At 46.9% G+C, this 14,506-nt stretch overlaps 1 protein-coding gene across 1 annotated transcript; it reads right to left on the bottom strand.

The window, feature by feature from the left end:
• Positions 1-4,347: 4,347 nt before the first annotated feature.
• LOC125748011 (minor histocompatibility antigen H13-like) lies at positions 4,348-12,357 on the bottom strand. Its single transcript, XM_049023795.1, has 12 exons — positions 11,972-12,357; positions 10,364-10,462; positions 10,156-10,238; positions 9,951-10,039; positions 9,610-9,695; positions 8,940-9,065; positions 8,600-8,657; positions 8,130-8,213; positions 7,791-7,827; positions 7,593-7,695; positions 7,204-7,289; positions 4,348-6,077 (listed from the first exon to the last, which is right to left on the bottom strand). Exons 1-12 carry the CDS (start codon positions 12,191-12,193, stop codon positions 6,005-6,007), a joined length of 1,146 nt encoding a protein of 381 aa, XP_048879752.1. The 5' UTR covers positions 12,194-12,357; the 3' UTR covers positions 4,348-6,004.
• Between the last annotated feature and the right edge of the window lie 2,149 nt (positions 12,358-14,506).

Here is a 14,506-nt window from a genome sequence, read left to right as displayed (position 1 = left end):
TTTTCTACATATGTGCTTGTGTATCATGGACAGTAAGAGGGGGCAGGCAAGGAGAGAATTTCTCTCTTTGGGGATCAATAGAGTGTTGTTATTATAACGTCTAAAACGTATGATGGTCTGTCGATAAATCAATAACAATATCAATGAAGTCAATGTTTATCTAAAGAAATCAGAATTCAGGAAAAGCCAGGGGCCGGACCGAGTGTAGGGGGCGTGGCCAGAGACAGCCTGCTGACTGTTCCAAATCATGGGTGCATGTTACAAGTCCGGAACATATTTTAACTTAGTACTAACTTAGCATCATAATTGATGTGATTCGACTGAATATCCCAGTTTTCCATCTCTCATGCATCTGGTGTGACGTGTTTTCAGACTCTCAGGCTGGCGCAAAGAAATCTTACGGGAATTGAACGTCTCACTCCGGTCAGCTGACCAAAGTTGGTAACCTTGGTATTGTGTGTAGGAGATTCGGTATAACTATAATTTCGTTCTCCATTTACATGCCCGTAGTGTCTTTAAGTGTTATGTAGTTTTGCCTGAAACGCAAAAATAAAACAAAGCAATTAAAGCCGATCAGTGGCTCAAATTGTGCTGTAGCGATTGAAGAACTTTTGTCGGAAGTTGGATTCGAACCCACGCCTTACTTGGGAGAACAGAATACCCCTTACTTCGGAAGGCCATTTTCGCTGCGCAGGAGGGTTGAGACCGCTCGGCCATGGGGCAGTTTCCAGTTGAACCCTAAGGAGTAGGTTAAGTCCAGCCTTGGCTTCCAAGCTGACGTTTTTCTACATATGTGCTTGTGTATCATGGACAGTAAGAGGGGGCAGGCAAGGAGAGAATTTCTCTCTTTGGGGATCAATAGAGTGTTGTTATTATAACGTCTAAAACGTATGATGGTCTGTCGATAAATCAATAACAATATCAATGAAGTCAATGTTTATCTAAAGAAATCAGAATTCAGGAAAAGCCAGGGGCCGGACCGAGTGTAGGGGGCGTGGCCAGAGACAGCCTGCTGACTGTTCCAAATCATGGGTGCATGTTACAAGTCCGGAACATATTTTAACTTAGTACTAACTTAGCATCAAAATTGATGTGATTCGACTGAATATCCCAGTTTTCCATCTCTCATGCATCTGGTGTGACGTGTTTTCAGACTCTCAGGCTGGCGCAAAGAAATCTTACGGGAATTGAACGTCTGACTCCGGTCAGCTGACCAAAGTTGGTAACCTTGGTATTGTGTGTAGGAGATTCGGTATAACTATAATTTCGTTCTCCATTTACATGCCCGTAGTGTCTTTAAGTGTTATGTAGTTTTGCCTGAAACGCAAAAATAAAACAAAGCAATTAAAGCCGATCAGTGGCTCAAATTGTGCTGTAGCGATTGAAGAACTTTTGTCGGAAGTTGGATTCGAACCCACGCCTTACTTGGGAGAACAGAATACCCCTTACTTCGAAAGGCCATTTTCGCTGCGCAGGAGGGTTGAGACCGCTCGGCCATGGGGCAGTTTCCAGTTGAACCCTAAGGAGTAGGTTAAGTCCAGCCTTGGCTTCCAAGCTGACGTTTTTCTACATATGTGCTTGTGTATCATGGACAGTAAGAGGGGGCAGGCAAGGAGAGAATTTCTCTCTTTGGGGATCAATAAAGTGTTGTTATTATAACGTCTAAAACGTATGATGGTCTGTCGATAAATCAATAACAATATCAATGAAGTCAATGTTTAAAGAAATCAGAATTCAGGAAAAGCCAGGGGCCGGACCGAGTGTAGGGGGCGTGGCCAGAGACAGCCTGCTGACTGTTCCAAATCATGGGTGCATGTTACAAGTCCGGAACATATTTTAACTTAGTACTAACTTAGCATCATATTTGATCTGATTCGACTGAATATCCCAGGTTTCCATCTCTCATGCATCTGGTGTGACGTGTTTTCAGACTCTCAGGCTATCGATAAATCAATAACAATATCAATAAAATCAATGTTTATCTAAAGATATCAGAATGACAGTATATGTTATTTACGAGAAGCGCCTACACACCTCTGGACTCTCACTCAGCAAAATGATTTCACCACTAGGCTCTTGAGTAAGACCCTCCACCCCCCATTGCTATAAGCACTAACTACCTCTGCTTCCTGAAAAAAAAAGTACATCACTTTGGAAATATTAATGCTAAATAGCTGTCCTTTTGTTGAACTGTTCATTGAAAACCTTCATGTTTATGTTTAAGTCAGGCCTCTTAAGCTGCCCAGTAGGCGGAGGGTGGATTAGAGACTCATTGTGTGGAACTACGGTTCACAGCTGACCTGTCAGACATCTGCAGAGCAGTACAGAGCATCCTGCAGCACCACTCATAGGCAGCCCAGGGCAGAATCATGTGTGGATTCTCGGGGTAAAAGCTGACACTACAAAAATCTGCTGGGGCCACAAAGACCTATTATTAAGGAAAACTTCTACCAGCACTTGAGAGATTCCCCTACGTGAATGAAAATGGGAAACAGACCAGTGCTGTTTTGGAGCCTGATTTCAGGGCATCAGTTATAGCAGAAGGGCCTGCATCTCTTTTCTCCTGGATGATGGCAGATATAGCAGGAACCATTTGGCTAACAAGCAGATTTAGGATCTGGACTTGTGGGTCCTTCCATAACGAACTTGAACCTCGTGAAGATGCAAATATTGAAACTTGCAAGGTAAACAACATTGAGTAATATGTTCATCCATCCATCCATCCATCCATCCATTCACCCAATCAGCTTCCAACTGCATGTCCTGGTTAGGGCCATCTGCCCCAGGGACCAAGGCTGGTGTGTGAACACTATGGGTGAAAGAGTGACAGCTCCCTTCTATGACCACTGGGTGGCAGTGTTGCAGTGTAGCCAAGTCAGATTTTTTTCTTCATGCATTTCCAATTTATTGTGCCTGGCTGTGCTGTAGGTGTGAGTCGGTGACCAGTCACAGGTACACAGCCCCCACGGTCCGTAAACATGTCATTCCAGCTTCTCCTCTGTGGGTGTGGGCTTTGCCTTCCAAGCTTCAGCAAGATCCTTCTGGGTATTTCACGATGCCACCCTCCCACTGGACCAACCCTAACCCAAAAGCTGTCTAACCCTAACCCTAACCCTCAGAAATCCCAAACCCCAAAGCCAACTGGAAGCCACTACCGAAGACTTAACTTTTTAGCTTTGATTTGAAATGTACTACCAATGAAAAAATATCCAGACTATTGTAATAAATAAGGGTCTGTTAACATCTCTCCAGCATGTGTACAACCAGCTAAAATAAAAGACAGGCCATCAGACTGTTCCCTCGAGTGCAGGAAGTGGCTCGCTCAGCCCCACATGGCCCCCACAACAGCCGCCCCATGGCCCCAGAACCCTTCTGAAGTCAGTGACGTGCGTCTTATAAAAAATAAAAAAAAAAGCAAAAAAAAAAATTCTCTTTCACACAGGTGTTTTCATGTGAAGCCAGCTGGGAATTCTGGGGGGGGGGGGGGGGGAGTAAAAGATCCGCCACACTTTCATATGTCCTGAGGCCAAAACGAGCAATTTTTGCGTCCATCTGACTGCGATTACCGTAATATTGGGAAAGGGCTTCAGAGGGTGGTCATGCTTCGCTGAGGCAGCCAGGCCCGAGATCTGACATCACAGAAGTTACTAGAGATGACGATCAGCTGCTGACCGTATGTCACAGGTGTGTGGGTTTGGGCGGGGGGGGGGGCACTCACCTCCACGCTCACCCACATCCATCTTAGTCAAAGTGTTCCATATAATGGGGCCCAGCAAGGGAGGGATCTCAGACATGACACAGTCAACTAAGTTATGTCACTGAATAAAAGAAAGTTATTTAGTCCCGGTTTGACTTGACAGGACAGGCCCTTGTGAGAAAGGAGGACGAAATTAGGCTTCAAGGTGTCCAAGTCGTTTAAGTAATTAACTGAACTGGTGAAGAAATTTAAACACAGAGAATGGGTGAGTCATGCATAAGGAGCAGCTTTCAGGGCAGTGTGTGGTACAGCAAGTCTATGCGATCAGAAGGTCGCTGGTTCAAACCCCAGTGTCAGAAAAGCGATGTCACTTTTGGGCTCCTGAAGCAAGGCCCAACTGTTCATCTGACATCGCTTTAGACACAAGCACCAGCTAAAAACCCAAGTGACCCCCACAGAAAAGGGTTCCAGTGTTGTTTGATCACCTTATGAAGTGGTGCAAAGGCAGCAGAGCACCAACAGGGACCGGGAGTGTAGATCTGTGTATAGGACTATGGTCTTCATCCCAATGACTGCAGCAGTAGTCAGAGTAAAATATAAAATTATATATATATATAAAAAAAAAAGACAAAACACACACAGAGACGGGCTGCATCTTCAGAGTGGCACCACCACACTTTACTACAAGAAAAGGACCTGCTTTTCAACCAAGGAAGCTGCCCTCCACTTGCATTGATACATCAGGAGAAAAACATAAGCAAAAAGACAGGATAACTCACCGTACACGGCGCCGAAGCAAGGTACCCTTGGGAGATCACAACACAAACGTGTCCGTTACATCCATCCCTTTGAAGCCACTCACCCAGCAGAACAAAAAAAAAAATCACAAGGTGCCCAACTCCATCCCCTGAAAGGCCAGAATCTTAAAATGTCAGGCTGAAGGTAGGATGATAATTCTAACTGCAAAACGATCAAGAAAGATGCCCTGACTACAGGCAATGCACTGTTTGTTGTTGGAGAGGCCGACCCACTATTGCGGGAAGGACACTGGATCCGTCATCATCTGTACTGATAACTGTGGGGCAGCTACAGGCTTGGTAGGTCACCCTCAAATGGGATGGATGTTGGTCTATCTGTGGTGAACTATCACCATAAGCCTTAGAGGTCATTAGCGCAAGCTGGAAACCCATCGCAGGGACCCATGGCACCTCGCAACTCTTGTTAATCCTTATGTTTCCTGGAACAGCTTCTGGACGAACCCTAACAAGAAAAGTGGCCACTGAGGTATGGATGGTCTACACTGACGTCACAGGTGAGGGGGGGGGTGTCGGCAAAGTCCACACCTCACATGACAGACGGTCATCATCATGGTCTTGTCCACCCAGAACAGTCTTCTCACGCTTACAGCTCTGCCGGCACTAGACCTGGCAAGCGGCACGATCATCACACCGACTCCAAGCAGCCAGCTAGGACTAGTGCCACGGTGATCCCCGCCAGGCCAGGAGGGCAGGAAGCAGACACAACCGAGGAAGTTTAAACAGAAAGCAAGACTTGTACTTCAGGTCTCTGGGCACACCCAGCCCAAGTGACTATAAACTGAGAACTCAGCCGAAAACTAAAAGACACTCACCAGTTACAATACTACAGGTGTTCATCTGCAAGGTCGAAAAATTATCAACGAGAAAGTCCCCAAATTCACATTTTCAGCTCCGTCATAGTTTACCGAATTGCACACCCACCTTCATTTAAAGACAGGGTGCCAGTTTAAAAACACGAGATTAAACGTATGTCTGCAAAATCCATAAAATCTGCACAGTAAAAGCGTGTCCAAATGCACGAGACGAATGAATAGAAAAGAGAAAAAAAAAACCATGATATTGAGATTTCTGTCTCCCTCCATGATGCTTAACAAACCATCTTACTCAAATGTTTCTGTAAAGAGAAGAAGAGCAGCGCTGATTCGGGATAAATGTTTTTGTGCCATGAAAGGTCACATTTCAGCACATCCCCGTCAAACGCCGGACTCCACTCGGACAAATTTAACATTCTGGCCTTTAGGATGTTGACAGAAACCTCACATGAGGGGTGAGTGGCCCGGAGAGATTCGAGGGCGGGACGAACAGGCACCAGGTTACTGTCACACTGAACGAACCACTTAAATGCTACAGGATATCCAATGCCGTACAGTCATCATTTAATACATCAGGCAGTTCCATGGACGAAGGTGTGGACAGCACCACCCTGTGGTACGTGCATGAAATGCAGAGGCGGGGATTGGGGGGGGGGTGGTGGGGGGTATCCTGCTGGTTACTGTTCCTTCTTCTCGGCCTCTGCCTCATCCTTGGGCACAGGATCTGCCTCCGACAGTGATTCTTCATACCTGAAGGGGGGACAAGGCAAGGGCCGAGGGCAGAATGGATATTAATGTGGGGGTGGGGGGAAAATACAGGTGAAAATGTGCAGAGAGAGAGTCTTAACAACTCAACACGCGGTTTCACCACTATGCTAAACTGCAGCTATAAGACAGCTTGTTGCCCGAAAAGTAACGCAGACTGAAGAGCAGCGTGCAACCTGCCCCCTTGCTTTAAATCGAAAACAACACCCTTTAAATCCTGAATTGTTAACATTCACAACACTGAAATAAGAACAGTTGCCTCGGCACAAAAGGACGGTAAAAGTTCAGAAAAGCTCCCAGTGAACAGTAACTGGTTTTATTATGTTAGGGAATTGAGTTGTTTTGCTTGCAACATGGATGATGGTTTACGCTGATACTGAGATGGAGGATAGCTGTGCAGAAGTGAACCTGTATGATAAAAAAAATGCTGGGAAAGTTCTTAGATACGCAGCCGAAAAAGCAACGTGGCACTGAGGGAGAGTTCCTTACTGAAGGGACTCTAGCCCCTACAGGCTGTCCGGGGCAGGGCAGCACGAGTGGGCTGAAGAGCTTTCGAGAGGAGAGACCGCTTTAAGATGAGCTAAGAAAGGGAAACCCTTCGGCAGGCACATGTGGAGCGGAGGCAAAGTGGGGCAGCTCTGACAGACTGGGATTGGGGCCAGACTCTCAAACGACAGACAGTATCAGCTCCAAAACACAGGCGTGAATTAAAGGCGATTAGGGGAGGGAAGTTCAGATGAATAAAGCCAGAGAATAGGGGTGACTGGAAGCAGTGGGAATAATGGTAGCCGAGGCAGGTTTGTGATCTTAAACTGAGCACTTAACCTGTTAAATGTCTAGCAGATCAGACGGGTAAAATCAGCAAGTTGCCCAGCATAAAGGCGTCAGCCATGTGAGCAAATAACCAAGGCCCCCCCGCTGATAAAAAGTGCAAATATGGAGGAGGACAGACAAACGGCCCATGCTTGTGGGTTTGGTAGCTATGAAACACATCCATACTGGCACATAAATCACCCCCGGACAGCATGGGGGCGCTGTACACGGATACACTTAACATTATAATGGCAACCAATACCAATAATACCCGCCCCACCCTAGCCATCCTCCTCACCTGAACATCTCCGTGAGCTCTCCTTTCACTAGGGCCACCACCACTGGAAACCCAATGCATGCTGGGACTAGGTAGAGCAGGGCAGGCTGGGAAGGGGAGAGGATGCGTTACACACAAGGTCCTCCACCCAAGGCTATATAGGAAAGTTATAAAATGTGCAATGCAGAAGTAAGTGATGACCTACAAATGGGCAAACCTTAGGGGGAAAAAAACACACTATAAAACTAAGATTGTTTGCAAAACTCAATTTTGCAGGGACTTATTGGCTTGAACATAAACGCAGTAACGGGTAATTTGCCCAGAGCAGTGGATCATCAGCAACACACAGCATAGTAACGGCTCACTGGCAACAGTCAGACAACGGGGACTCTGCAGGAGGGTCACCTGACCTGGGCGTGCTTGAAGGTGTGCATCACAAATATGGTGAGTCCCAGGCCGAAGATGTAGGCCAGGAAGCTGGTGTAGAAATAGGTGCGGGAGTCTTTCCTCAGGCTGGGAAGAGAGATGCAGCAGGACCAGAGCTGACCAGAAGATGGTGCCACAACCCAGAAGGCATACAGACCAACAGCATCTAAGGCTTCACTCACCTGACGTCGAACCGCAGGAGTAATGCAATGAAGATACCTAAAAATAAAAACATAATTGAAAATCCCTTCGTTAGCATTATAGCGTCCTCTAGTCTATGTTCAGGGGACACAATCTCGATGCAGACCTCAGTTCATAAGTTGCATAAGTTCAGTCATCGTATGTGAGATGCAGCTCCTATTAATGCTGTAATCTGTATTCCACTGTGATTCAAAGCTAACACAGGCAACCATTAAGTCCAAAGGGTGTCCGTCTGGGATCTACATCTAAGCTCTCAACATCTTACCTAGTAGACTTGGGATTATTATTATTTTTTTTTTATGGGGGGCGGGTTGCCTTGCCTGGGATGACGATGTCACCGAGACCCAGCATGGCAAAATTGTTGGCTTCCAGACCCTTCTCCAGCAGGTCCTGTGGGAACACCACTGGGATGTGGAGAGAAGGGGATCGAAACTCAGTAAAGACACACCCGTGTACATGAATAAATCACAACGGTAGTACTAAGATGCAGAAAAGTCCCCACTGAGAACATTGCGTACGACCTCTGCCAAAGGCCACCATCAGGACTGAACACAGAAGGTTAACAGGTATGGCAATGTCACCAAGCACGCTCCGCCCTACCCCTCGAGCGCGCTCTGCTCTACTCCTGGAGACCCACATCTGCTGAACACTGACAAAAAAAGCAGCTGCTTGCTTCCTCAGAGTACACAGAGAAGATGCCCACAAATGGAAGGCAGCTCAGTTGTTTGTGTCTGCAGAGGCTGAAGTGCTGGGGGGGTGGGTGGCTCAGAAAGGCATTGGTCTCACTCACACTTTATTGGCGCCTCAAATGACTTGGCCACTGTCACCATAACGTTGGTCCCGAAAACCTATACAAGAAACAATTACAACACCACCTTTTAACGAATACATGCAGCCACAGCTAATACGCCAATACCATTGGCTATCATTGTGAAGGTGTAGCTTTAATTAACTTATTCATGTTAAATGGCTGGATTATTTAAGTCAGAATCAGTATGCTGACCACCAATCCATCAGCTAGAACCCTGAGAGACTCACACCAAAGTTAGCCTAAGAGACACCTGCCAACACCTGGCCGGCACGCTAACAGTTAGCGTCCCACGTTTGTGCCCAGATCCTGGTATGCTCACCCAGAACACGTCATAGACGAAGAGGCCGCCCAGTAGGATGCAGCCTGTGCTCACGTTGTTGAGGTGCAGCAGTTCCACACCGTTCAGCGCGAATGCCAGCCCAAACAGGTTGTTGGCCACCCAGTGCTGCAGGGAGACAGAGGTCAGGCGGCACAGGACCAGACGGAGCACAAGAACACCTGCAGCCCAACTGCAAGGCTGCTCATCCCTGAAATTCATCAAAACCGCCCCAGACTTGAAAGTACAGAACACAATATTGCTTCTAACAGTTCCAGCTTTCCTGCAATGCATTGCATTAGATGCATAACCATGACGTCATGTTTAATCGTTTACACTATGTTGGCTTCTCTGCACTTTAAGTTCTGGTGCATACAGCAGCAAGGCATTTTGTTGAATGAATGTTCCTCCAGGACCATGGTGCAACACAGAGCAGAACAGAACAGATTACTAAAGTTTCTCCAACACTATGAGCACCAGCTGAGACCAAAGTACAGAGAAGCCAGTTTCAGCGAAGGCACAGCTGTCTTCCATGTTTCTCAATCGACTTCCATGAAAATCCAGTATCCTGCACACTGACCTAAACATTCGTCACTGACCAACTCAGTCCACAGCCACAAACTCCTGACTGATACACCGGACACCCATCACGGGTTACACCTGACGCATTTACCTTCGTGAGGACATACCAGATTCCCACCACGGTGCTGATGCACAGACACACCAAGTCTTTCGTGTCAAACTCGTAATTGACTATTTCTGTGGAGAAATGGAGAAGAGCATGAAACACCCCCTCCACCCGATAGACTCATCAGGCCCATCAGCACAGCAACAGAACAAACACATCCAGCCGTGTAATTAAACTAACTGCAGGATGACGTTCAGGAGGACCAGGCAATGAGCATAATGGAGGATGTTTCAAACAGACTCGGACCTCCGTGTAGTTCCGGGCCATTAGATGGCATGAGCCCTGGGCAGCCCAGACCGCTTGAGACAAGTGTGAGCAACGCTTACCCTCCCTGCCCTCCCCTGATCCCTGCGTGAATAGCAGCTGGTACTGTCTGTTCGGCAGGTTGACTGGGAACACACGGCTCATGAAAGGGCTGCAGGGGGAGAGATAGGAGGTAGGGGATTAGCTGGGGTGGGGGGGTCCGGGGGCTCACAGGGCTGACAGCAGGCAAAGAACAAAACCAGAAAGAAAAGCGGGAGACAGACTGACCTCATGGTGTGAGACAGGGCCAAAATGCCCAGCACGAAGAAGTACATGGAGAGTAGCAGGTTAATGTATTCTTGAGAGAAAACCTACGGAGAGAGACCGGAGTAAAAGCCAAAGATCTGGATGAATCCAGCAAACTCAGCCATGAAGTCATTCATCACTCCTGGCGGTGGCGCCGTGGAGTAGCCGGGTGAGCTGTGGGGGGCCTCACCTTGAAGAAGAGATATAATCCAAAGAGCGTGCAGCTGGCGATGATGGGGAAGCGCGCAGCATCCCGGCTAGTGATGGTCTCCGGCATGTCTGCGGAATTCTGGGGAAAAAACAAAAAGGAGAGCGGCTTCAGGGAGACCAGAATATGAGGGTCTAAACCGCAAAGAACGACAGACAGCGTGTTAGTTCAAAGCCCAGGTAACCGGCACTGCCTGCCTGAGAAAGGTGCTCATCTTTCGACACTTAAAAAAAAAAAACACAGCTGCAGAAATTAGTAACGAAGTAAGTGAACTTAAAATGGACGAGACTGAAGGATGCAGAGTACCGCAGGTCAAAGCCGAGCCAGATCACATAGGGAGGGAAGCAGCCCCTCGTCCATCCGCTCCAGCACCAGAGCTCTTCCAGGCATCATCTCTTGGACCTTTAAATCCCCACGATGATTTCCCCACACCCCTCCAAATCAGACCAGGTTACTGAAGTCACTGGTGAATAAAAGATGACCCCATTTCCCAGCTCTTACATGTTAGGGCTGACAGAGCAATGTGCTCCCAGCAGCAAACTGAAACATTACCTTTCAATTCACGCCACAGCGAATCCCTGGGGGCAGGGATTCATAATTAGCAGCTCATTCCTTAAATGGGCCAGACTTTCACAAAGAGAGACTAGAAAGAGCCAGAAACCATGCTTGTCTGTCCCCCCCCCTTCAGACAAACAGTAGATTATCTGACAGAGGTCTTAAGTGGCATTCGGAGTCACAGCCACAGTCAGTCATGCCTCTGCACTTCATCACCTGAAATGAAAAATAAACACTGGCAAGCCTCCCCAACCCCATTTACATGAACACTGGGAAGGGACAGGGCTCCCAGACACCAAGCCCACATTAAGTGTTGTAGGAGGTTACACTACATGAACTATTAATGAAATGCACACTGGCCACTGCCCCCTACCTCATTGCCGTCTGCACAAAAGTGCAAAAACTGTCGCCCATACGAAAGAGTTAAATATAAAGAGGATTTAGGATGCGCATTAGTGGAACCTCTCTAAAATCCCGATATTCCAAACATGGATGCATTCAATACTATTCACGTGTACACAATAGTCCTTAACAGACATAACCAGCAGGACCCAGGGAGGCCCCTGCATGTTCTTTCCCTCCAGAAAACACCGGAATTGACAGCTTTGATCAGCTGACTGGAGCGAGAATTTCAATTCGAGACAAGTCTGCACACGCATTCACATGTATGGAACAGTCTTATTACCTTGAAAATAGTTTGTGGGATTTGCAAATAAATCTAACGCTTTTGCTGCAGTTTATTTTTGTTTTATAATGGAATAATATAGAATGCCGTGAGATTTCTTGCGTGAGCTTGAGAATCTGAAAGCATGAGCGTCACGCCATATGCGTGGCAACCCTGAAACACTGTTACAATGAGAGCAACATTCCCGTTATGCATCATCATTATTTACCCTCATATAAATAAGCTCACTGTTCGCGTGAATATCCAAAAACAGCACCCCGAATAAGCGCGTATTACAGCACTGCTAATGCTAGCAAGCCAGCTAATCTCAGCCGTCCTGGCTCATGCTCGCCGAGTCTCCGGCTTTGTACCTTGCTTTTGGCGCAGCTAATGGAGCGCAGAGCGCCAAAGAAGATGGGAAGCAGCGCCATGAAGACCAGGCTACCGTACGCCAGCGCGGGTCCCTCCGGAGACGAGACGAACTTGGCCGCCGTGGCATTCACGGAGTCGGTGCCGTTGGAAACTGTAGCGTTGAGACCGTCCAGAGACAGCGCGTCGCTCGGCAGCGCCGATCCCTGCTCGACATCGGCCATATTCGCAGATGAGAAATGTAACGGAATAAACAAGCGAAGCTAAGTTGGTGAGCCGAGCTTCAAACGTATTTATCAGCTACCTCGGTCTCTTCCCGTTCACTACAATCTAAGGCCACATTTCTTAACTCCCACCTGGAAGTGACGTCACTACCGGCATTTCCAAGCACGAACTAGCGGAAAGGTGACGTAGTGGTATCCATAACAACCGGCAACGAACATCCTCGATAACGAGTATAACAGCCGTAGGTTCGCGAAACAGTTGAAGAAAAATATTTCCAGTGAGCCGAGTGTCAAACGTATTTAGCGGGTTCACCTGCCGCTTAACATTAGCAACAAGCCAATGCCGCATTTCCTAACTCTCAGCTGGAACCCGGCATCACTACCGGGTATTTCTCTGCCTGCCCGAGCCAGCAGGAAAGGAAGTGACGCTGAGGTACCCATAACAACTGGCATCGACCGTGGTGCGACGTGTTTTGTGTTCATTTTCTATTTAAGATTAACTAACGTGGCCATATTTGCAAGCCATATATAGTCGTGGCCAGTAGTTTTGAGAATGACACAAATATTAATACTCTGCTACCTCAGTTTTTATGATTGCAATTTGTAGATACTCTAGAATGTTATGAATATCGTTGAGATTAACTGCAATTAATTGCAAAGTCCTTCTCTGCCATGAAAATAATCTTAATCCCCAAAACTCAAAAATTTCCACTGCAATTCAGCCTCACCACAAAAGGACCTGCTGACATCATTTCAGTGAGAGTGTTGAGGAGGACAAGGCTGGAGATCACTCTGCCATGGATGATTGATTTAGAATAGCAGACTGGATGCTTTAAAAGGAGGATGGTGCTTGAAATCATTACTCTTTCTCTGTTAACCATGGTTACCTGCAAGGAAGTGTGCAGTTGTCATTGCTTTGCACAAAAAGGGCTTCAGAGACAAGGATATTGCTGCTAGTAAGATTGCACCTAAATATACGATTGATCAGATCATCCAGATCTTCAAGGAGAGCGGTACAATTGTTGTGAAGAAGGCTTCAGGGCACCGAAGAAGGTCTAGCAAGTTCCAAGACCATCTCCTGAAGTTGATTGGTCTGTGGGACCGTGGAACCACCAGTGCAGGGCTCGCTCAGGAATGGCAGCAGGCAGGTGTGTGTGCATCTGCACACACAGTGAGGTGAAGACTTTTGGCCTGGTGTCAAGAAGGGCGGCAAAGAAGCCACTTCTCTCCAAGAAAAACATCAGGGACAGACTGATATTCTGCAAAAGGTACCGGGATTGGACTGATGAGGACAGGGGTAAAGTCATTTTCTCTGAGGGTCCCCTTTCTGATTGTCTGTAGAAGAAAAGGTGAGCGCTACCATCAGTCCTGTGTCATGCCAACAGTAAAGCATCCTGAGAACATTCATGTGCGGGGCTGCTTCTCAGCCAAGGGAGTGGGCTCACTCACAATTTTGCCTGAGAACACAGCCATGAATAAAGAACGGTACCAAAACATCTTCCGAGAGCAACTTCTCCCAACCATCCAAGTTTTGTGATGAACAATGTCTTTTCCAGTATGATGAAGCATCGTGCCATAAGGAAAAAGTGATGACTAAGTGACTCTGGGAACAAAACATCGACATTTTGGGTCCATGGCCAGGAAACTCCCCAGACCTAAATCCCATTGAGAACTTGTGGTCAATCCTCAAGAGGCAGGTGGACAATTAAAAGCCAATACATTCCGACAAACTCTAAGCATTGATTATACAAGAATGGGCTGCCATAAATCAGGATTTGGCCCAGAAGTTGATTGACAGCAGCCAGGGCGAATTGCAGAGGTTTGAAAAAGGGCCAAAGCTGCAAATATTGACTCTTTGCATAAACTTAATGTAATTGTCAATAAAAGCCTTTGACACGTATGAAATGCTTGTAATTATACTTCAGTATACCATAGAAACATCTGAGAAAAAGATCTACAATCACCGAGACAAACTTTGTGAAAGCCAGTCATTCTCAAAATTTTTGTCTGCAACTGTACTCATCGTGTAAACTTGTTACCTAAACGTCCAGTGAAAGGTTTACCTGAGGCACCTCCTTTCCTTATTTGGAAATAATTTCCAGAGGTGAGTTAAGGTAAGCACACACAGTATAAAGGGACATACTTAGCTTAATGTTTTAATGTGAAAAGTGTGTGCGTGCCTTGCAATTAAAATGTATACGAAAATGAATATGCAGCATGTTGAGTGATAGACTAAGGGTTAGGCATTACGCGTGCTGGTGCGTCATCGGAGCGTACAAATAAACACACACAAATGAGACACGAGAAGCCCAA

This window comes from Brienomyrus brachyistius, chromosome 8 (genome assembly GCF_023856365.1).
Source record: "Brienomyrus brachyistius isolate T26 chromosome 8, BBRACH_0.4, whole genome shotgun sequence".
NCBI classification, from domain to species: Eukaryota; Metazoa; Chordata; class Actinopteri; order Osteoglossiformes; family Mormyridae; genus Brienomyrus; species Brienomyrus brachyistius.
Note: the sequence above shows the minus strand (reverse complement) of the source record. Positions and strands in the feature narration are given on the sequence as shown.